A 26,041-nucleotide genomic window follows, 5' to 3' on the forward strand; every position below is an offset into this window, starting at 1 on the left:
TTTTATTGTAATGTTGTGGCTGCCAAGAAAAATGTAATTCTGGCGTTTTGCTTCTTTTTCTCATTACGTCGTTTACCGATTGTATTAATTTATCTTATTAGATCAGACTTTTACGGACACAGTGATTCAAATATGTGTATTTTTTTAATTGTTTTATTTTTAATGGGATAAAATGTGGGTGATTTGAACTTTTTTTTTAAATATTTTTCAAAACTTTTTTTGTCTCAATCTTTACTGAATGTAATAGTCCCCTTAGGGGACTACAAGCTGCAATCGCCTATGCTATACATAGCAGGGCTTCATCACGTAAATGTATGTCTATGCTTGACGTAAATGTATGTCTATGATCGTGATAGCGTGAAAGAGTCACTTTCTTATCGAATCTGCTTCTTTCTTCTCCTGGACTGATCTTTCATTCTCACTTCATGGGTAAAATCTGTAATCAGTGAAGTCAGATTTTCCAATAGCTGAGATAGAAGTTGATGGTTGGTGCTTTTTAAATTCTATGGAGGGGGGAGAGGTGAGAAGCTAGAGGAACACACAGACATTCTGCTGCAAGTTCTCCTGAAACGACAGTTACAATTGGTGCTTAAAAAAAAGTTCTATGGAAAAGTGTATCTGAGGTTTCAGGAGAACTTGCAGCAGAAGGTCGGTGTGTTCCTCTAGCTCCTCCTCTTTCCATAGAACTTTATGAGCACCAACTGTCATATCCTATCTCAGTAATGGGAAAGTCTGTATTTACTGAAGACATTTTACCCTTGACTTGAGAATTTAAGAGGAGAAGAAAGAAGCAGATCTCCCTGATAAGGTAAATTACAAAGTGTCTTATTTTTGTGTAGTATTTATTTCTGGAGAAAACAAATTACTCTTTAAATCTGATGATTCCAAGCCTGGCTGTAGCCTAACATTGCGTACAAGAATGAAGACGGTCACTGGCGGACAGAGACAGAAAAGGGCCCCTGTACAAGAACAATATACGGGCCCTTTGCAGCCAATAGCTCCTCATAATGCACATCAGATGTCATTAAACCAAGGGGAAACTGTAGACTAATCTGAATTTCCTTTGGCGCAAAAGAGGCGAATGGTTGTGTCCAGTAGTGTATAATCCTCAGTAGTGTCTGCAGACTTATCTGATATGTGAGATGCTCCTTACCAGATATGATATCTTATAGTTTGCAGTCTTCACTTCTTTCTCCTGATTGGTGACTGTGAAGCAGCCGACAAGACACTGGTGGTGGCTTAGTGGTCGTATGTATGACGTCATTTACTTGGCTTTTTAGGAGTGACATCATATGTACGGCTGCTAAACTGCCGCATATCTCATCCTGCAACTGTCCGGAGCACAGGTATTAGTCCATCTGTGTAGGGGACCGACCGTCAATGTGGAAGAGAAGACTACGTGTCACCGGACAATATAATATACAGTATATACATATGTATGGCATGTATTATTATCTATCTACTAACCTACCAACCTATGTTATATCTATGTATCTATGCAGTATACAGTACAGACCAAAAGTTTGGACACACCTACTTATTTAAAGATTTTTTGGTATTTTCATGATTATGAAAATTGTACATTCACACTGAAGGCATCAAAACTAGGAATTAACACATGTGGAATTATATACTTAAGAAAAAACTGTGAAACAACTGAAAATATGTCTTATATTCTAGGTTCTTCAAAGTAGCCACCTTTTGCTTTGATGACTGCTTTGCACACTCTTGGCATTCTCTTGATGAGCTTCAAGAGGTAGTCACCGGGAATGGTTTTCTCTTCACAGGTGTGCCCTGTCAGGTTTAATAAGTGGGATTTCTTGCCTTATAAATGGGGTTGGGACCATCAGTTGTGTTGAGCAGAAGTCTGGTGGATACACAGCTGATAGTCCTACTGAATAGACTGTTAGAATTTGTATTATGGCAAGAAAAAAGCAGCTCAGTAAAGAAAAACGAGTGGCCATCGTTACTTTAAGAAATGAAGGTCAGACAGTCCGAAAAATTGGGCAAACTTTGAAAGTGTCCCCAAGTGCAGTGGCAAAAACCATCAAGCGCTACAAAGAAACTGGCTCACATGAGGACCGCCCCAGGAAAGGAAGACCAAGAGTCACCTCTGCTTCTGAGGATAAGTTTATCCGAGTCACCAGCCTCAGAAATCGCAGGTTAACAGCAGCTCAGATTAGAGACCAGGTCAATGCCACACAGAGTTCTAGCAGCAGACACATCTCTATAACAACTGTTAAGAGGAGACTTTGTGCAGCAGGCCTTCATGGTAAAATAGCTGCTAGGAAACCACTGCTAAGGACAGGCAACAAGCAGAAGAGACTTGTTTGGGCTAAAGAACACAAGGAATAGACATTAGACCAGTGGAAATCTGTGCTTTGGTCTGATGAGTCCAAATTTGAGATCTTTGGTTCCAACCACCGTGTCTTTGTGTGACGCAGTAAAGGTGAACGGATGGACTCTACATGCCTGGTTCCCACCGTGAAGCATGGAGGAGGAGGTGTGATGGTGTGGGGGTGCTTTGCTGGTGACACTGTTGGGGATTTATTCAAAATTGAAGGCATACTGAACCAGCATGGCTACCACAGCATCTTGCAGCGGCATGCTATTCCATCCGGTCTGCATTTAGTTGGACCATCATTTATTTTTCAACAGGACAATGACCCCAAACACACCTCCAGGCTGTGTAAGGGCTATTTGACCAAAAAGAAGAGTGATGGGGTGCTACGCCAGATGACCTGGCCTCCACAGTCACCAGACCTGAACCCAATCGAGATGGTTTGGGGTGAGCTGGACCGCAGAGTGAAGGCAAAAGGACCAACAAGTGCTAAGCATCTCTGGGAACTGCTTCAAGATTGTTGGAAGACCATTCCCGGTGACTACCTCTTGAAGCTCATCAAGAGAATGCCAAGAGTGTGCCAAGCCGTCATCAAAGCAAAAGGTGGCTACTTTGAAGAACCTAGAATATAAGACATAATTTCAGCTGTTTCACACTTTTTTGTTAAGTATATAATTCCACATGTGTTAATTCATAGTTTTGATGCCTTCAGTGTGAATGTACAATTTTCATAGTCATGAAAATACAGAAAAATCTTTAAATGATAAGGTGTGTCCAAACTTTTGGTCTGTACTGTATGTATATTTTTCTATTCCATAATCATCATATATCTAGAATGTAGATACTTTGTATCTATATATTTGTGTATTTACGGTAATCTAATATCATCTGTCTATTTAATATCTATATATTTTTCTATCTATTATCTATCTATGTATTATCTATCCATCATCTATTATCTATCTATCTATTTATTATTAATCTATTCATCCATTTATTATCTATCTTTCTTTCTATTAAAGGGAATCTGTCAGTACATTTTTGCTATGTAATCTGACCTCAGGATGATGTAGGGGTAGAAACCCTGATTCCAGTGATGTGTCACTTGATTTACTGGGTGCAGTGATGTGATACAATCTCAGTTTTCTCTTCTGTAGATCTAGCAGAGCTCTGAATGCTGAGTCCTGTATAACCCCGCCCACACCACTGATTGGCTGTTTTCTGTGGACACTGTATAATTACAGAAAGCTGCTAATCAGTGGTGGGTGTGTGGTTGGACCAGGAGGCACGAGACACCTATTCCTGTAGTGATAATCTCCTGCTGATAAAACACTGATGTTATTGAATCATCACAACACAGCCCAGTATGTGACACATTACTGGAATAAAGAACACTGTTCCTACATCATGGTGCTCTCACATTATACAGCAAAAACCTTCTGAGAGATTCCCTTTAACGTATTTATACCTATTTTATAACTATTTATCAGTAGTTTACAGAGAAGAAACATGAATCAAATTGTAATGTTTTACTCTGGGATTCTTTTGTCTCTGCACAATTCATGTTTAACAGCATAGAGGTTCTTCTGGAGTGTAACATTCATGGCTGCTCCTTAGGCTATGGCATCAATGTTCGATTCGGTGGTGGTGGTGGTTTGGTATCTTTGCCAATTAGTAAAGAGTCTGCACCATTAATTTCATAGAAAATCACCATATTGTAGTGAAAAGCCATGATCTCGAAGGGCAGATTTCCAAATATTGATGACTTCCTCTAATGACACCACAATAAAGTTATTGTCCTAGCGAATCCCTTTAAAACCATACTTGCAGTTCCATACCTGACCACATGGCGTGCTGGTGTGAGTCGAGTAGACCCTTTTCTTTAGTCTACAGTGCTCTATAGAGCCACCTAGTGGTAGTCTTGTGAGCCAATGAAGATTATTCTCATTTTCTTATATTTTTGCTAATAGTGATGACCAGGTTTTAATATAAAGCCCATTGTGAATTGTTACTCCCTAGTAGGTAATTTTTTAAGCCATGGGAGGCCGTCTGAGTATCTCCTTTCAAGCTGCTCATCTGTTAGCTAAAGCAGAGATTTGAGCGTCTCTTTTTCGCTGGAGGACTCAGTTTACATGTGTAGTCCATTGATTTCAATATGAGATGTGTAATGCTTCATTTCTCCTGCGGGGGTGCTGTAGGGAATTTAATACTTGCTCCCGATTGATTTTTGTGAGTTGTAGCAGTAAGACGCTGCGATCAGTGATTATCAAGGATAAAGAAATGTCCAAAGTAGAGAATCCTGCTTTTAATATTATGGGTATATTGAAAAAAAAAATGATGCAATTTTACAACATTTTGTCTGCACCAATTTACTGCCTTTTTTTTAGAGATCTTCTTCACATCCGACATCTTGAAAACCAAGAGAAATTGAAACAGAAAGTAAATTGGAGAATTGTATAACTTTTTATGCAAATAATTTCACATGTTTACTCATACGGGACTATCCCTTTAAATCGACCCGTGCAGTGCTATGGATCCATACATTAGTTCTGATGTTGCTTTCATGATTGATTTCATTAGTATGGATGAAGAGTCATTATAACCAATGACTGTACATTGCGAATAGTTCCCGACTGATAATTAATAGAAGCCCCACGTCGATAATTATAATTATAATTGATGGATAATCACCTCTCCATTCATTGTAGGTGGGAAAACTTGCAAAATCGACAGTGTATCAAGTACTTATTTCCCCACTGTACACCATTCCTTTGCCTGCGTGCACTTAGAGTTATTGCTGCTTTCTTTACCCTTGTCTGCCTCCCTTTGTGTCTGTGTTATAGAGCACGACTGGCGATGGGCAAGACAGGGATGAGGAACGTGATCGCTGAGCAGGCCGAAACAACCAATCTAGGGACATCGGGGAGCTCAGGGTTGTGCAGGGCAATATTCGGGGGCGCCACTTTAATCTTTCCCTTTTTGCAGAGCTTCCCTTCCCATCCGTTTTGCTGTGCTCCATCTGGCTCCTTAGTGGAGTGTGATAATCACATGGTGTGATCGCAGTGCTCCATTTTTGCCTTTATAATCTCTATGGCACATGCACAGGGCTGCGCAATGTGGACAGTACCGCTCCTTAGCAGAGAACCATGCGCCCTCCGTGTGCTGCCGTCGGGTCTTTCAAGATATTCTGCTCTAGCAGAAATTATCGAATTTGCCGAAATTCGAATTCACCATATTCAATTCCATTTGGTCAAGAAATTAGATTTGCATCTTGAATAAATTCTGGGATGTGGTCATCTCTTCTCGACTCTCACTCCACCTCTTCCGCTGCCGCCAGTCTTCCAATTGGCTCCTCTGTCTTCTTCTCCTCATCTCTTCTTGGCTCTCACTCCACCTCTTCCGCTGCCGCCAGTCTTCCAATCCAATTTGTAACGCCGCTGGGTTTATACCTCATTTCTTCGGCGTTACTTTTGCATATCTCTGCTTTAACCCTTGCTCCTCTCCCCCTAATGTGCAGGGATACTGTTGTCTGTTACCTGTATGGATGCTGCTCAGTTCCCTGCCACCGCTGCGTAGCTGTACATGTGCTGTGATGACTCTGCTCTGCTGCATGGCCACTCGCATGTGCGGTCCCTGGCTGCCGCTTGGAAGCTAGCCTTGGCTTGCGAGGTCCTCTGCAGCTGGTGCATGGCTTCTCACGTGTGTCCAGGCTAGCAGCCGCTGCCAGGTGCCCTAAGCCTCAGTTCCTGTGCTGTCAGTGCTATAATGGTTTCTGTTTGTGCTTAGGGTGCGCGCGGCCACACCTACCCTGCTTTTATCAGGGTTTGAGTGTGCACCTGTGTTGCTTCCTCAGCCTATTGCTGAGGAGCAGCTCCTATATAAACTTCCTCTTTGCTACTGGGCGTGGCCAGAGCATTCTGTTGCGGCTGCGACCAAAAACGTGGCCGAGCCGACACCTCCACGTCGCCAGACCATGACGACGTGGGCGAGCGTCCCAAAAAGGAACGCAATGTGGACCCACTGGACCACAGAGTAACCTGGACCTACCCAGACTAGGGAACGGTAGCGAGCAGGGTCTGTGGCAGCTGAGCATGTGAACAAGATGTAGATATGCAGAACTAGACTACACCGCACAACTTCAGGTATGAAGAAACAAAGTTTACTTAAATGATAGCACAGTACATAACAAGAACATAATGATGTCAGGATCCCGATTCCACATGTCTAGGAAGGGTACACGACTCAGACGTCAGACAATGGCGGGAGTCATCACGGGTTGATGCAGTCCAGGGTCATCTGGCACGGGCATACTAGGACAGCCAATCTTTCAGGCATAGGACGTAGCACAGGCTCAGCAGGAGAACATCAGACACCGATCCCAGAAGGACGTCATCTCGGGGTGGACCTCAGGAACACAGGCAGGACATCAGGAACACAGGCAGGACATCAGGAACACAGGCTTAGATGGACGTCTGACGATGGCAGGAGTCATCACGGGTTGATGCAGTCCCGGGTCATCTGGCACGGGCATACTAGGACGGCCTCTCAGGCCTCAGGCGTAGCACAGGCTCAGCTGGAGAACATCAGACACCAGGCAGGTGTCATCACAGGGTGATGCAGTCCAGGGTCATCTGGCACGGGCTTACTAGGACGGCCTCTCTCTCAGGCCTCAGGCGTAGCACAGGCTCAGCAGGAGAACATCAGACACCGATCCAGAAGGACGTCATCTCAGGGTGGACCTCAGGACACAGGCAGGACATCTGGACACAGGCAGGACACATCTGGACACAGACAGAAGATCTGGACGTAGGCAGGACAGCTGGACACAGACAGGACATCTGGACATAGACAGAAGATCTGGACACAGGCAGGACATCTGGGACACTGGCGTGGCAGCCCAGGTCATCGGCTGGGACACTGGCGTGGCAGCCCAGGAATCAGGACATCAGACACCGGAGGGACATCAGACACAGGCTGGACACTGGCGTGGCAGCCCAGGTCATCGGCTGGGACACGGAGGGCACAGGACCAGGTAGCGGAGGTAATCAGGTTCATAACTTCGGCCGTCAGGCTCCGGACATCAGACCTAGGAAGGAACTCAAGCGTGATGGTACTAACTCCGCTGGACTGGAACTGGGCCAGACAGGGTTAGCACCGCATGGAAGACTGAGCACAGAATAGTAAGCTCTCAGCAAGAACACCGAACTCCATCTTTGAAAGATGAGCCCGGAAAGTTCAGTCACAGGGTGCAGGGTGCCAGACACAATAGGACTTAAGAAACATAACAGAGACAGGATCAGGTACTGGATATTCAGCCTCCAGGATAGGCGGATCTGGGTACTCTGCCCCCAGAACAGGCGGGTAAACAAGACACAAACGGATCTGGATATACAGCCTCCAGGATAGGCGGATCTGGGTACTCAGCCCCCAGAACAGGCGAGAGACAGGCATCAGCTCTCCCAGAACATACTGCAGACAGAACGGGAGCTGGATACCTCACAAGGCAAGACACAGAAACACAATGCAATGCTCTGGCCACGCCCAGTAGCAAAGAGGAAGTTTATATAGGAGCTGCTCCTCAGCAATAGGCTGAGGAAGCAACACAGGTGCACACTCAAACCCTGATAAAAGCAGGGTAGGTGTGGCCGCGCGCACCCTAAGCACAAACAGAAACCATTATAGCACTGACAGCACAGGAACTGAGGCTTAGGGCACCTGGCAGCGGCTGCTAGCCTGGACACACGTGAGAAGCCATGCACCAGCTGCAGAGGACCTCGCAAGCCAAGGCTAGCTTCCAAGCGGCAGCCAGGGACCGCACATGCGAGTGGCCATGCAGCAGAGCAGAGTCATCACAGCACATGTACAGCTACGCAGCGGTGGCAGGGAACTGAGCAGCATCCATACAGGTAACAGACAACAGTATCCCTGCACATTAGGGGGAGAGGAGCAAGGGTTAAAGCAGAGATATGCAAAAGTAACGCCGAAGAAATGAGGTATAAACCCAGCGGCGTTACACAATTGGCTCCTCTGTCTTCTATCTTCTTCTCGTCATCTCTTCTCGGCTCTCACTCCACCTCTTCCGCTGCCACCAGTCTTCCAATCCAATTGGCTCCTCTGTCTTCTATCTTCTTCTCGCCATCTCTTTTCGGCTCCTACTCCACCTCTTCCGCTGCCGCCAGTCTTCCAATCCAATTGGCTCCTCTGTCTTCTATCTTCTTCTCCTCATCTCTTCTTGGCTCTCACTCCACCTCTTCCGCTGCCGCCAGTCTTCCAATCCAATTGGCTCCTCTGTCTTCTATCTTCTTCTCGTCATCTCTTCTCGGCTCTCACTCCACCTCTTCCGCTGCCGCCAGTCTTCCAGTTGGCTCCTCTGTTTTCTATCTTCTTCTCGTCATCTCTTCTTGGCTCTCACTCCACCTCTTCCGCTGCCTCTAGACTTCCATTTGGCTCCTCTGTCGTCTTCTTCTCCTCCTGTGCCTCCAGTGTGGTCCTCCTTCACTAGTCCACTCGCCATCACATGGGGAACAATGCTGATCATGGACATGGCCCGAAATGAGAACAAAGCCAAAGAGGAGCAATTGGAGATCTGGGCGGTCGCGGGAATTGGAGGGAGGAGTGACTGTGAGAAAGAAGAATAATAGTTTATAATAATATGATAATTTATTTCCTTAGTCCCTTCCCATTATTAGAGGGCTGCCAGTTGTCATTTTTTTTTGGATTAGAACAAATCGATTCCCAAAAATGCAACTTCAGTGTTTGAGGTCTAAGAGTGAAGCTGCTTTGATGAACCAATATGTAGGGACTAACACAGTCTGGTTCTGTTTGCTTCAAATTGTTTCGACATATCCTGAAATAAGCAGCATGAGATGAGCAGCATTGAAAAAAAAAAGCAATATTCTATCGGGAGATGTTTATTCTATATGTGTCTGTATGTGGCCACCCAGTGGTTGTGATGTGGATTGCAGCTGGATGAGGATTTGGATAACAATGACACCATTCTGTGAGGCCTTCCACTGTCTCAAACCCTAATTAATAAGAAATGTTTCGGTTTATTCCGCTTTTTATAGTCCCCTGTAAATTCAAATAATAAACTAACAGCGGGAAATTCACCTTGATCACCGGAATCAAATCTATTCAGGGCTCACAAAAATACATTAATTTCCTCTCCAGGGACTAAAACGATGCAGAGGAAAGTCGAGGGATGAACAGAGCGGAACCGTGGAGGGCAATTGCCCAGTGTAACCCACAAAAATAATTGATGAAGCTTCTCTTTCAACTGTTGAATATCTATGGTTTATTGATGAGGATGTGAGAATTGCAGCAGATCTCATCAGAGCGGCTAGGAATGAGAATGGGAGCGTTATTGGACGGGAGCAGCTGTCCGTACTGACACTTTAGGAAGAATTATTTAAAGTTCCAGGTAAAAATAATTAATTGCCTTGGATTCCCATATACCACATGGAGCATCAGCAGTGGCGTAACTAGAGTGTGATGGGCCCTGGTGCAAGATTTGGACCAGGTCCCCCCCATCCTGTTATATATGTCCCTCATCCTGATATATATATATATATATATATATATATATATATATATATATATATCTCCAACCATCCTTATATATGACCCCCATTCTGCTGCTGTTCTTTAATGAATAGAAAAAAAGAACCATTATACTCACCAAGTGCATACATAGAAGTCATGGGGCCCATAGCAGAAGAATAATGCACTACCCATAGTCCTCCATATAGTATAATGCACGCCCCATAGTCCTCCATATAGTATAATGCATCCCATAGTGAACCATATAATATACTGCACAGTCCATAGTCATCCATAAAGTTTAAAGCACACCTGATAGTCATCCATATAGTATAATGCACAGCCCATAGTCCTCTATAAAGTACCGTATAATGCACAGCCCATATTCATCCATATAGTATAATGCACAGCCCATATTCCTCTATAAAGAATAATAAACAGCCCATAGCCCGTACATGTAGTATAACGCACCCCCATAGTTCCTACATGTAGTATAATACACAGCCCATAGTCATCCATGTAGTATAATGCACCTCATAGTCATCCATGTAGTATAATGCACAGCCCATAGTCATCCATGTAGTATAATGCACAGACCACAGTCATTCATGTAGTATAATGCACTCCTCATCGTCATCCATGTAGTATGATGCACAACCCATAGTCATCCATGTAGTATGATGCACAGCCCATAGTCATCCATGTAGTATGATGCACAGCCCATAGTCATCCATGTAGTATAATGCATGCACCGTCCGTAGTCCTTTTTAAAGTATAATACACACCCCATGGTCATCCATATAGTATAATGTACAAACCATAGTCCTCTATAAAGTATAATGCACAGCCCATAGTCATCCATATACTGTAGTATAATGCACAGCCCATAGTCCTCTATAAAGAATAATAAACAGCCCATAGCCCCTACATGTAGTATAACGCCCCCCATAGTTCCTACATGTAGTATAATGCACAGCCCATTGTCATCCATGTAGTATAATGCACACCTCATAGTCATACATGTAGTATAATGCACCGCCTATAGTCATCCATGTAGTATGATGCACAGCCCATAGTCATCCATGTAGTATAATGCACCCCATTGTCATCCATGTAGTATAATGAATATTTGTCACGGGTGCAGATCTTGGTGGTAGTAGCAAATATTCTAATGAGAACTTTGAAGGACGAGGTGGAGAATGGTTCCATGTGGACAGCAGTTGAACATGGGTCAGTCTGTCCTAAGTGATGGGCGAGCGCCGTTCCAAAGGGATTGGCAATGGCCTCCGTTGCCCTTGGCCGATCGAAAGGGAGACAGGTTCAGATTTCCGAACTTGGAGCAGCAGTCGAAGCCCGTGGGGGCTAGGTCGCGACAAGTAGGAGGGCCGCCGTGGTGAGCACTGAAGTCACGGGTGAGGGCCCGGACTGAGCTGCCGCAGGTGCAGATCTTGGTGCAAATATTCAAATGAGAACTTTGAAGGCCAAAGAGGAGAAGGGTTTCATGCTCAATACTTCAGTATAATGGCCTCCATGCTTCTGAAAATATGCTCTGGAGAAACACCAGAGCTGGAATATCTCATGTCTGTAGAAAATGTTTTTGTTATCTCACCGCAGTGCTGGATTCACAGATGTACTGCTCAGTACTTCAGTATAATGACCTCCATGATTCTGAAAATGTGCTCAAGAGAGGCAAGAGTGTTTAAATATTGCATGTCTGTGTGTGCAGTGTTTGGGAAACGTAATGTAATAAAGGTACCAAACACTTTCAAATCATATAATGGCCAGAAAGAGGGTAATTCCTTGTGTACACAAACAGGACAGCTTATTATTAATAGTCATCTGAAACTACAGGTGTGGTATAATTAAAATGATCAGTGGCATTGAAGGAGACTTTGCGTAAAGTAATAAACAAGCAGATATAAGAAGCTTTGTAGTTTATCAGAGAGATATGCTGCTTTCTCCACTTATTAGTTTCCTTACCCTTTGCCTCTTGAATTCATCATTCACTCAGCACTGTGATCGCCAAGCAGACACAGGCAGATGGTGCTGCGTTTTAGCTAACTCCAGTGCTGGATTCACAGCCACACAGTTCAATACTGCTGTATAATGTCCTCCATGCTGAAAATGTCTAAATGTGCTGTGTATGGGAGACATCGACTAGCTCAGAGACAATTGAAAAATAGAGATAGGACTGCAGAGGGGGAAAATGCAGGATGCAAGTCTTATAATGGCCAGAAATAGTGTAATTCTTCATCTACTCACATATGAAATTCTATTATGAATAGATAACTGAAACAACGGGTATACTTTAATGCTCTGTATACATCCAGTCAGGTGAAAGGCTCTCATATACTAAATTCCATTGTACAGCCATATAGAGGAGCATATTGTCAATTAGCCACACTGTTTAAAAAAACAAAAAAGTATGATGTTTTGCGCTACTTATAAAACTAAGTAAGAAAAGTACGAGTACACATCTAATGAGATACTGTCCCTTATTGCATTGCCCTAAGGTGACTGTCAGTCAGGAGAAATTGCCATCGAAGGCTCAGCAGATATTCTTATAAATCTCGTGCCTAATGATAAGCTGCTATTAGCCTGGATGATGATGCGTCACACTGAAAAGATAATGTTCGCTGAGCGACGTATCTAGATCTTCATCTCTCAGGCCATCTGTGGGCAGCTGCACTTTGTGGTCTCTCATATTAATTAAATAGCCAAATAGTCATAGCAATGATTATAGTTAATGGCTGAAGAGGCGGAAACATTAAATACACTGGGAATAGAGTGACACTTTGTAACCTAACTTGGATTGAATGAAATATACGGTATCTTATTTTTGTCAAATTGGGGCCAGTTGTCTCATTCTTTGGTCTGTCAGATCCTGACCGCTCACCGGGTCACCATGTTGTGCTCTGTCCTAGACCAGGTCTGGCTGCTGGAACCTGTCTGGTCTAGTTTTTCCAGTCCCTCCTGTTAATCCTCAGTTCACCTATCCGTTCAGACATTCCATTCTAGGAACAGATGAATGGAAAAAAAACTTTTTACAGCAGTTATATAAATGGATACAGCCCACTCACCTGGTCACCATGTTGTGCTCTGTCCTAGACCAGGTCTGGCTGCTGGAACCTGCCTTGTCTAGTTTTTCCAGTCCCTCCTGGTAATCCTCAGTTCACGTATCCGTTCAGATATTCCATTATAGGAACAGATGAACGGAATAAGTTATTTGCTACAACAGGTATATAAATGGATACAGCCCACTCACTTGGTCAAAATGTTGTGCTTTGTCCTAGACCAGGTCTGGCTGCTGGATCCTGCCTCGTCTAGTTTTTCTAGTCCCTCCTGGTAATCCTCTGCTTATGTGCCCATTCAGATATTCCATTTGAGGAACAGACAAATGGAATAAGTTAGGCTACTTTCACACTAGCGTCGTACTCTGCCCGTCGCAGAGCATCGGGCCGACGTACCGATGCTAGCGTTGTTTGCACCGCACAAAACGGGTGCAGCGGATGCTGTTTTTCCACGCATCTGCCGCCCCATTGTGAGGTGCGGGGAGCTGGGGGCGGAGTTCTGCGCGGTCGCAAATGGCGGTCCGTCGGCAGCAAAAAACGTTACATGTAACGTTTTTTGCAGCCGACGGTCCGCCACAACACGGCGCAACCGTCGCACGATGGTTGCGACGTGTTGCTATGCATCGCAAATGCGTCGGTAATGTTAGTCAATGGAGAAAAAACGCATCCTGTAAGCACTTTTGCAGGATGCGTTTTTTCGCAAAAACGACGCATTGCAAAAAACACTAGTGTGAAAGTAGCCTTACCCGTTACAACGGTTATATAAATGGATACAGAGGTGTCCCATTCTCTATTAGTAGGTCCACTTGGTCAAAAAAAAAATAATAATCTTTTCTTCCATTCTAAAAAAAATCCCCAAAAACCAGACAGACCCCAAAATAATGGATGGGGCTCCTCTGCTTTGGTTTATATAACCGATATGATGGATGACTTATTCCGTTCGTCTGTTCCTAAAATTGAATGTCTTAACAAGTACGTGAGCGGAGGCTTACCAGGAGATACTGGGAAAACTAGATGAGGCAGGATCCATGTGCCAGACCTGGTCAAGAACAGAACACAATGTGGTGACTAGGTGAGCGGTCAAGATGGGACAGACCAAGGAATGAGACAGCAAACATGCCAACTGGCCCCAATTTGCCAGGACGGTCAGAATTTTTTGGAAACAGTCAAGGCAAATTTGTGGTGTCCTGGGCCAAAAAGGATGGGGCTTATTCAAACCCCACTAATAAATTACCATTTAGAGGCTGGAGTAGGGGCCAAGACTAAAGCATCCCTAAAATGCAACCTCCAAGTAGTTATGAGACAGGAGCAAAGTTGGAGCTAAGGATCAGAAGTAAAGGTAGAAAGTAAAGTATCCAAGGGTGTAGACAAGGGACAAGTTACAAGCCGGTAGAAGTTCTGGAGACAAGGAACCCAACGCCATGATGCAGGGCACCATCCAAAGTAGCCAACAGAGACCAAGGAAGAATCAGCCATTGATTTGGTGCAGCAGGGTAAGGTTGTAGCTGTAGACATAAGTGGCATTAATGAGCTCTGCACATCCTGAACTTTTATTTTAGGAGGTGTTGTGAGTCCTCGCTTTTCTTTGTGTTGGATTTTTCAGCCCAAACATGAATTTTTACAAAACATTCATGTAAAATTGCATGAATGTCTCTGTGAATGAAGTGCAGGTTCTTCACAATGTTCCAGATGTCTTCTTATTTACAGACAATGTACGTTAACAGGAGCACAGAACGATTATCTGTAATTATCTGATAGTTCAGCTTATAATTGTGCCAAATTGTACCGTACGTACATTTCCCCGAAATCCCTCTCAGCAAAGATAAATGTCAACTCCCAAACCCACAGGCTCCCGCACGTCACAGGTCTAGGATAAGATGTAGTTCAGATTCATGACAGGCTGTGTCCTAACAGAGCAGATGGCAAGGAACCGTGAAATTGTCCTCCGGAAGCTCCTGCCATTCACAGACTGACAGGTTTTTCCTTGAAGCCTCCATACTTTTTCTCCTGAGGCCAAGCCGAGATCCACACAAATGAGAAGCTACAAGTTCAGGAAATTTATGGGAATGAGTTAAGAGGACAAGAGATAAAATCAATAGTGCGTAAAAAAATAGACGCAGTCTTTTACTTAAAAGGTAACTCCGCTCCAAATACAGAAATCTTGGTTGATATGTACAGGATTTCATTATGTCTTCATGGAGACCACCATACTCGCACAGTATCTATCAATCCATCCATCTAATATTTCTCTATCTAAATGCAAAAAAAGCAGGCAGCATGCTGTAAGAATATGAAAAAGTGAACAAACTTTTAATTTTCCATGTGTGCAAAAATAACATTTTGGCTCCAAAGAGCATTTGTTAGGCTGGTTTCACACTTGCGTTTTTGTAAGCTGCGTTTTAGCGCTAAAAAACGCATTGCTGTCTATATAAACGCATGCATTTTTATAGAAAAACACAAGGAAACACAAAAAAAACAAGAAAACCCTAACCCCAACCCTACCCCTAACCTCACCCCTAACCGTTTAATGAACATTTTCTGACAGTCATAGTGCCACGTATTTCAGTGCCACGTATTTAAGTGCCACGTACTATAAATACTATAACTACGTGGTTATACGTGGCACTGAAATATCGTGGCACTTAAATACGTGGCACTTAAATACGTGGCACTTAAATATCGTGGCATTTACGTGAAATACGTGGCACTTAAATACGTGGCACTTATATACGTGGCACTTAAATACGTGTAATACGTGGCACTTATATACGTGGCACTTAAATACGTGGCACTTAAATACGTGGCACTTAAATACGTGGCACGTAAATATGTGGCACTTAAATACGTGGCACTTATACACGTGGCACTTAAATACGTGGCACTTAAATACGTGGCACTTAAATATGTGGCATTTAAATACGTGGCACTTAAATACGTGGCACTTAAATACGTGGCACTTAAATATGTGGCACTTAGACACGTGGCACTTATACACGTGGCACTTATACACGTGGCACTTATACACGTGGCACTTATACACGTGGCACTTAAATACGTGGCACGTAAATACGTGGCACTTAAATACGTGGCCACTGAAATATCGTGGCACTTATATACGTATATAAACGTATTTCAGTGCCACGTATTTCAGTGCCACGTATTTCAGGTTAGGGTTAAGGTTAGGGGTGGGGTTAGGGTTAGGGGTAGGGTTAGGGGTAGGGTTAGGGTTTGGATCCCTTTATCACCTTGATGGTGGGGGGTGGCTTATCAGTGACCTGGTGACCAGGACATTCTAATAAAAAGCTACCCCTAACCCTAACCCTAGGGATCCTAACCCTAACCCTAACCCTAGCTAATTCTATTAATAGTGTGTTTTCTAGTTGATTTTGATGTTTGGCAGCTGTCACACACTTCTCAGCATGCGTTTCAAAAACGCAAACGCGGGAAAAAACGCATGTAAACGCGGGAAAACGCCGCGTTTTGCCGCAAATTGTTTTTTTTGGCGCAAAAACGCATGCGTTAAAAAAACGCGGCGTTTTGCAGCGTTTACATGCGTTTTTTCACCACATGCGTTTTTTTTAAAAACGCTGCAGATCAAAACGCAAGTGTGAAACCAGCCTTAAGCAGTTTATAGAGTGCAGCAAACACATATATACATAGGTGTATTAATTTGCATGTGAAACTCTGGCCCTCTGACTAAATTTGGCCCGCAGGGTGATTATATTTGGCTCGCTACGCCATATGGAGGACTATGTGGGGCCATTATTCTGTAATGAGGAATATGTGGATCTATTATTCTGTATGTAGGATTATGTGGAGCGCTATACTGTATGGAGAACTATGTGGATCCATTATTCTGTATGGAGGACTATATGGGGCTTTTATTCTGTATGGAGGACTATGTGGGACCATTATTCTGTAAGGAGGACTATGTGGAGCCATTATTCTATATGGAGGACTACATGGGACTATTATTCTGTATCGAGGACTATGTGGGACCATTATTCTGTATAAAGGACTGTGTGGGTCCATTATTCTGTGTGGAGGACTATGTGTGGCTATTTTTCTGTATGGAGGACTATGTGGGACCATTATTCTGTATGGAGGACTATGTGGGACCATTATCCTGTAAGGAGGACTATGTGGGACCATTATTCTGTAAGGAGGACTATGTGGGACCATTATTCTGTATGGAAGATTATGTGGGTCCATGATTCTGCATGGAGGACTATGTGGAGCCATTATTCTGTATCTAGGACTATGTGGGACCATTATTATGTAAGGAGGAATGTATGGGGCCATTATTCTGTATGGTATGAAGGACTATGTTAGGCCATTATTCTGTATGGAGGACTTTGTAGGGGCATTATTCTGTATGGAGGACTATGTGGGGCCATTATTCTGTATGGAGGACTTTGTTGTGCATTATACTGCATGGAAGACTATATGGGGGCATTATTCTATATGGAGGACTACGTGGGACACTTATTCTGTATGGAGGACTATGTGGAACCCATCATTCTGTATGGAGGACTATGTGGGGTCATTATTCTGTATGGAGGACTATGTGATGCTTTATACTGCATGGAGGACTATGTGGGGCCATTATTCTATATTGAGGACTATGTGGGACCACTATTCTGTATGGAGGACTATGTGGGGCAATTATTCTGTATGGAGAACTATGTGGGGCCATTATTCTATATGGAAGACTACATGGGACTATTATTCTGTATCAAGGACTATGTGGGACCATTATTCTGTATGGAGGATTATATGGGACCATTATTCTGTATGGAGGACTGTGGGTCCATTATTCTGTGTGGAGGACTATGTGTGGCTATTATTCTGCATGGAGGACTATGTGGGACCATTGTTCTGTAAGGAGGACTATGTGGGGCAATTATTCTGTATGGTATGGATGACTATGTGGGACCGTTATTCTGTGAGGAGAACTATGTGGGGGCATTATTCTGTATGAAGCCCTATGTGGGGCCGATCATTCTGTATGGAAGAGTATGTGAAGCCATTATTCTGAATGGAAGACTGTGTGGGACCATTATTCTGTATGAAGGACTATGTGGGGCATTTATTCTGTATGGAGAACTATATGGGACCATTATTCTGTAAGGAGGACTATGTGGGGCCATTATTCTGTATGGAGGACTATATGGGGGCCATTATTCTGTATGGAGGATTATGTGAAGACATTATTCTGTATGGGGATCTATATTGATGACTATGTGGGACCATTATTCTGTATGGAAGACTATGTGGGGCAATTATTCTGTATGGAGAACTATGTGGGACCATTATTCTATATGGAAGACTACATGGGACTATTATTCTGTATCGAGGACTATGTGGGACCATTATTCTGTATGGAGGATTATATGGGACCATTATTCTGTATGGAGGACTGTGGGTCCATTATTCTGTGTGGAGGACTATGTGTGGCTATTATTCCGCATGGAGGACTATGTGGGACCATTGTTCTGTAAGGAGGACTATGTGGGGCCATTATTCTGTATGGTATGGATGACTATGTGGGACCGTTATTCTGTGAGGAGAACTATGTGGGGGCATTATTCTGTATGAAGCCCTATGTGGGGCCCATCATTCTGTATGGAAGAGTATGTGAAGCCATTATTCTGAATGGAAGACTGTGTGGGACCATTATTCTGTATGAAGGACTATGTGGGTTCATTATTCTGTATGGAGGACTATGTGGGGCTTTTATTCTGTATGGAGAACTATATGGGACCATTATTCTGTAAGGAGGACTATGTGGGGCCATTATTCTGTATGGAGGACTATATGGGGCCATTATTCTGTATGGAGGATTGTGTGAAGACATTATTCTGTATGGGGATCTATGTGGCAGCATTATACTGTATGAAGGACTATGTGGGGCCATTATACTATATGGAAGGTTGTATGGGGATCTCAGATGGGGCATCATATTGTGATGGGGGTCATCATACTTTGCCAAAGCAGTTGAAGGGGGAGTCATCAAATCGTGCATCTGGAGGGTACTGTGGAGGAATTCACTATGTAAGTATCAAACTGTGTTTGAGGGGGCACTTTTGTTGGTATCATACTTTATGGGGGCATGAGAGGGCAATCTAGTGGCTTCAATAGGAGGAAAATTACTTTGTAAGGGCTACAAAGTTGCGAGACATGCTCTTCTGTAACACCACCGAATATTTGAATAATGATAAGGGAAATCTTCCTCAATGGAACATATTTGTTTTCTAATATCAAGGTTGGCCCATGACTTTGTCCCATTTTTTAATTTTGGCCTCTGTGTATCTGAGTTTGATATCCCTGAGTTAGAACCACTTACTAACAAATTGCCCAGATGATAAATAATCCCTATTTAATGGATTGTAATTAAAATGTGACTTTTATTGAGTTTAATTAATAAAAAGTGGCCTAAGCTATTTTAAAAACACTAAAGTGGTCTTGTATTATTTATATCTTGTATTGGATTCCTGTATTTAGGGATCCGTACCCTATCGGCTATCGTTTTAAACATATTCAGTTGCACGGAGTTTGTATGTTCTCCCTGTGTTTGCGTTGGTTTCCTCCGGGTTCTCCGGTTTCCTCCCACATTCCAAAGACATACTGATAGGGAATTTAGATTGTGAGTCCTAATGGGGACAGTGCCGATAATGTATGTAGGGCACTGCGGAATATGTTGGCGCTATATAAGCAAAACATAATGAATAATAAAATAAGGCTGTATTGTCCTGCCTAAATCAAGACTGCAGTCCATGAATTAGGACAGCACTATGAAGGTAAGTATGGCTGTTAGTGTATACAAAAACTACTGTAGCTGGTTAAGAGTACCATAACTCATAGCCTCCCCAACAAGTTTCACCTAAGAAGGCTTCATCAGGGGCCTGAGGCAATAATATTGCACAACTAAGGCTTGAAAACAGTTCACACATGGATCGAAAGGTTACCATGTTGGGGGAATAAGCGCCATCATTTTTTTCTATTTGTAGTGCTGCTATCATCCTTTTTATACATACTGTATCTACAGGATTGGGCTTTGCCTGGGAAGGTTTGTACCCACACATCGGTTAGCTGGTGCTGCATCTCATTTTGTCCCTTTTTCATCTATCTATTCATCCATTTGTGTACAGTATATCTATCGTTGTATCTATCTAGGGATAAATAAGCAGTACTATACTAGATGTAGGGTACAAGCCTTAGGATGCCAGCCCCATGCCCTTCCTCCAGTGTGCAAAACAAGAGCAGCACTCCAAGATTGTAGTCGAAAAAAATAGTGATTTGTTCACCCATGCTTTGTGCTCTGTGTGATGTTTCGGCTCTTTTAAGTAACTGAGCCTTTTTCAAGCAGCGAGTCTGGTGAATAAACAAGATTTATAGATAACGTGTCATCAGCATTAATCAAGCATAATTAGTGCATAAATACATAAAAATAGCAGCATTTATTATTGTGCAGTTCATATACAATCATCACATGATGTGTAATAATATATACAGAAACTCCAGTGCAAATTCATCAAAAGTGTTATATATCATGCATCGCCGTGCAGAATGGTCTGCACCTGCCGGTCACTGACCGGCATATTATATATATATATATATCTACTATATAATTGTCTAAGGGTCACTTCCGTCTTTCTGTCTGTCTTTCTATCTGTCTGTAACAAAAATCCCAAGTCGCTGATTGGTCACGGCAAAATGGCCACGACCATTCAGTGATGGGCACAGTCCGGGAGCGAAATGGCCGCTCCTTACTCCCCTGCTGTCAGTGCCTGCTCCATACTCTCCTCAGTCAGCGCTCACTCAGTGTTAATATCAGCGTTAATGGACCGCGTTATGCCGCGGTGTAACGCAGTCCATTAACGCTGCTATTAACCCTGTGTGACCAAGTTTTTACTATTGATGCTGCCTATGCAGCATCAATAGTAAAAAGATCTAATGTTAAAAATAATAAAAAAATAAAAAATCATTATATACTCACCTTCCGGATCCAGCCCAGGTCTTTCCCGCTCCTTGCGACGCTCCGGTGACCGGTCCATGCATTGCGGTCTCATGAGACCGCTGCGTCCTCATCTCGCAAGACCGCAATGCACTCTTGGAACCGGAGCGACGCGAGGAGCATCGGTAAATGCCTCGTCTACTATACTATGTGGGCTGCGGTATATATTACGTGGCTGTGTAATATATTATGTGGCTGTGTAATATAATACGTGGCTGTGCAATATATTACGTGGCTGTGCAATATACTACGTGTCTGCGCTATATACTACGTGTCTGTGCTATATACTATGTGGCTGGGCAATATACTATGTGGCTGTGCAATATACTACGTGTCTGTGCTATATACTACGTGGCTGTGCTATATACTATGTGGCTGGGCAATATACTATGTGGCTGTGCAATATACTACGTGTCTGTGCTATATACTACGTGGCTGTGCTATATACTACATTTCTGTGCTATATACTACGTGTCTGTGCTATATACTACGTGTCTGTGCTATATACTACAAGGCTGGGCAATATACTTCGTGGCTGGGCAATATACTACGTGGCTGTGCAATATACTACGTGTCTGTGCTATATACTATGTGTCTGTGCTATATACTACGTGGCTGGGCAATATACTGAGTGGCTGGACAATATGCTACGTGGCTGGGCAATATACTACGTGTCTGTGCTATATACTATGTGGCTGGGCAATATACTACGTGGCTGGGCAATATACTATGTGTCTGTGCTATATACTATGTGTCTGTGCTATATACTATGTGGCTGGGCAGTATACTACGTATCTGTGCTATATACTATGTGTCTGTGCTATATACTACGTGTCTGTGCTATATACTACGTGGCTGGGCAATATACTAGGTGGCTGGGCAATATACTACGTGGCTGGGCAATATACTATGTGTCTGTGCTATTTACTACGTGGGCTATGTTATATACTATGTGGCTGTGCTATATACTACGTGGCTGGGCAATATACTCCGTGGCTGGGTAATATACTACGTGACTGGGCAGTATACTACATGGCTGTGCAATATACTATGTGTCTGTGCTATTTACTACGTGGGCTGTGTTTTATATACTACGTGGCTGTGCTATATACTACGTGGCTGGGCAATATACTCCGTGGCTGGGCAATATACTACATGTCTGTGCTATATACTACGTGGCTGGGCAATATACTACGTGGCTGGGCAATATACTATGTGTCTCTGCTATATACTACGTGGTTGGGCAATATACTACGTGTCTGTGCTATTTACTACGTGGGCTGTGCTACAGTATATACTACTTGGCTGTGCAATATACTACGTGGCTGTGCTATATACTACGTGGCTGTGCTATATACTACATGGGCTGTGTTATATACTGCATGGGCTGTGTTATACGCTACTTGGCTGTGCTATATTTCTCTGCTGTATCTGTGCATCATGAATCGTGGTATGTGTTAAAGAGGGGGCCCACTGAGACTCTTTCTCCCGGGGCCCTCAAGAACCTGGAGCCGGCCCTGGCTTCACTGATTGGTCACGCCTGGCCGTGACCAATCAGCGACATGCGCAGTCCGCCCGCGAATTGGCCCAGAATGTAAACCACCTTTCGCTAATTGGTCGCGCCCGGCCGGCCGAATCCTGTGTATAAATTGCATTATTCTGAAAACTTCATAAATAAACTACATACATATTCTAGAATACCCGATGCGTTAGAATCGGGCCACCATCTATTTAAGTGATCTCTTGAGTGAGAACAGGTGTGGAAGTAATCAGGCCTGGGTGTGGATAGGGAATTTGAACTCCTCTTCCTAAAGATGTGATAAACCACAGTTAATATTTGGTTTAAGGGGCGCAATCACTTTTTCACACAGGGCCAGTAGGTTTGGATTTCCTTTTCTCTTAATAATAAACACCTGCATTTAAAAACTGCATTATGTGGTTACTTGTGTTATCTTTGTCTAATATTTAAATATGCTTGGTGATCTGAAACATAAAAGTGTGGCAAACATGCAAAAGAATAGGAAATCAGGAAGGGGGCAAACACTTTTTCACACCACTGCATCAATCTATCCTAATATCTATCCATGAATCTATTTGTCTATCTATCTTTCCATAGTACTGCAATAATGTTTCAGGTTTTGACACCTTTACCTCTTTTTTGCCACGCGGTTACATTAATCTCCTTTCTTTCTACGCAGAGAATGGTTCCAGGTTATGGATCTACAGTAAACTATGCCGATCCTACACTGATGCCGCTAGCACATGAAGATGCCAGAGGAAGGGAAAGAATTATGAACTCGCAATTCAAATGTTATGAGAAAATAAAAAGAGATCCATCATATTCTAAATCAGGTACGAAAAAAAATTGTGATTTGCATTATTTTTCATGAGAGCAACGTTTAGAGGCTAAATATCGCCTCCTGACCTCCCGCAGTCACACGATCACAGCTGATAGTTCCTTACAATGCATATAAATCGCAGCCTCGGGAAGTAACCATTAGGCTCCAATCTTATTTCGTGGCCTCAGTGCAGTTTTTGTATCATCTAACATTTTTGGAAAAACTCAAGAAAGCGAAACGTGCGCGGAGTCTTAGAGCTGCCGTATCTACTTATAGAGGACCTTGTGTTCTCTAGGGCGGTATAAATCCCGTGTCTTGCATATGATTCCTTGAGTTTTATTACACTTAGCACAACACTGTATCTGTTTGGCCATGTTGTTTCTTCACTGATACAATGTAACAAAGTACATAAAAGTTTCCTATTAGCACTTGATTTTGGATGAGTTTTCAGCCTCAGAATGGAAGGGTTTCCTGTCTATAATATACTATGCTCGTCATTTGTGGCACATCTGCTTTTGGGCCCTTTGGTCACCAGGGCTAACAGCTAAGATAAATATTAATAATGGTCAGACATTGAAAGAGAGGAATTTGCCAAGACTGATGATTTATTTGCCTACTGGTAAAAAGAAATTTGATACAGTATTACGATGAGTGTTTATTCACATGTAAAGCGCCATGGAATAAATGGCGCTATAATAATAAATAATAATGATAATTGCAGAGCGCCCCCACACCGCCGCAGGGCCGAGGGGTACCCGGAGCCGGGCCTCTGGGTCTCAGTCCTGGGGTTGTCACGGTGGCTAGACCCGGTCCGTGGCCCTGTCTGTCAGTGGGGGACGTCCGGTGCAATAAGTCGTGTTGTAACGGTGCAGTTGTGGGGTGCAGGTCGCGGTAAATAACGAGGACACCAGGTTGCAGTCTCTTTACCTCTTTACTGGAGATCTCTGAGTCCTCAGTCCAGAATACGGTTCACCAGGCTGCGCAAGTCCGGCCGGTCCAATGGCACCTCCAGAGTTCTCTTCACAGGCGGAAATCGGTGCCTTCCTTCTTAGCGCTATGTGTTGTAGTCCTCCCCTGCTGTGCTTACGGAAAGTACCCCACAACCGTTGTGTCTGTTTCTTAAGTTCCCTCACAACTCGATTAAATGATGTTCTTCTAATCGTCCGTCCCTCCCTGATGTTACGGTTAGAACGGCACCCGTTTGTCGGGTAGGCCTGGAGTTCTTCCGGGACCCTAGAGACGCCCCTCTCCCGCAATTGCCTCCCAAGACTTCATAGGTGATATGTGTTAGACAGCCCGCCTTAAACTGACTGTCCTGCCGCTGTTTAGAGTATTGCTTGAAGCTGAATGTTATAATACTCCCTCGGCGTTCCGGCCACCGGTAGTGCGCCTCAGTAGGGTGTTGCTTCGGTCTTACAGCACGACCCCTACTGGAATTCTCCTATTGCTTGATCTCGTTTCTCACTCAGCACTCGCTTCTAGTCCTTTCTTAGGGCACCGCCGCTATTCTGAGCAGGCACGGTCCCGTTACGTTCTTTCCAATGCCAAGCCTCTGCCAGGATCCCACCCCTGGCAGAGACCCTACTGTCTCTTCCTCCACAACACCCTCTGCCACTAGGTGTTGCTTCGTTCAATCCAGTCAGCTTTCTGATCTAACTTCCTGCCTGACCCCCGGTTTACCCACTATGGTGGGGAGTGGCCTAATGAATAGCACCCTTAGCTCCCCCCGGAGGCCCTGCTGTGAAATGTATTGGTGTCTGTGATACCTGATCAGATGAACTCCTTCAGTGCCATCGAACGCACCATGGCTCCCCATAGTGGCGGAGCCACAGTACTGCAACGACCAGGACTCTGGGGCGCTGCACTCCCCCCTGGTTAAACACAGTACTCCGGGACTGGGAAGAAAACAACAATACAAGTTAGCAAAAAGACATACAATTTTGTTGAGTGCAAAACAATAAGTATACTTGAACAGGCTTCCCTTTATGGGAGGTGAGGACACTTTAACGTTACAAACATAATTAAATATCATAGCAACATGCTATAATTAGCTTTTCTTACCCAACCGGGTATTCTACTAAGTGCAAACATTATTAACCAATAATTTAACTTTGCCTTTAAGGATATACACTCTTAATCCGCTAAAGACCTTCCTATAATCACATTATAAGGTATTTTAACTTTTCATTCTCCTACTTCGAACCTGCAGGACCGCCTGTCCCTATGGCACCAGACCTACTGCCTCTCCTTTCTTTTACAGGACCGCCCCGTTCAGCCAGGGCCTACTGCCTTTCTCTACTATACATGGTATAGACATAACATTCCTTTCAATTAGAGAACATGGAGCCGGCTCTACTTGGCTCCTATTAGGACTCACTCACTAACCCCTACGGGTCCACTTTCTGTCCTTAGTAACACATTTCTAACTTTCTATGGGGACTCAGGGTTTACCTACTATCCTCACCTTCATTATTACTTTCTTACTTTCACTTAAGCAGAACTCTAAATCTACCCCTACGGGCTTTCTGCATCTTTCCTTTTAAAGAACATTATCTAGGTTTCACATCTTAAACAAATTGAACACACATAACTTTCCTATATGCAAAGCAGTTACATTTCTTCCAGAGCATCATCATCAGCATTTCTTCACATTTAACTAGTTAAAACACATACAACTTTTCTCATTCCAACATTACCATGGCATTACTGTTCTTAAAACAGTATCTCTCGTAAG

The 26,041-nt window shown here is 43.6% G+C and overlaps 1 protein-coding gene across 1 annotated transcript in view; it reads left to right on the top strand.

Annotated features, from left to right (window-relative positions):
- Window positions 1-26,041, top strand: part of CALCR (calcitonin receptor) — a 316,710-nt gene that overhangs the window by 149,714 nt on the left and 140,955 nt on the right. The window contains exon 3 of the mRNA XM_077268171.1: window positions 23,167-23,320. Coding sequence (XP_077124286.1) covers window positions 23,167-23,320 — 154 coding nt within the window. The remainder of the gene's footprint in view (window positions 1-23,166; window positions 23,321-26,041) is intronic.

Source organism: Ranitomeya variabilis, chromosome 6, assembly GCF_051348905.1.
Source record: "Ranitomeya variabilis isolate aRanVar5 chromosome 6, aRanVar5.hap1, whole genome shotgun sequence".
Lineage (NCBI taxonomy): Eukaryota > Metazoa > Chordata > Amphibia > Anura > Dendrobatidae > Ranitomeya > Ranitomeya variabilis.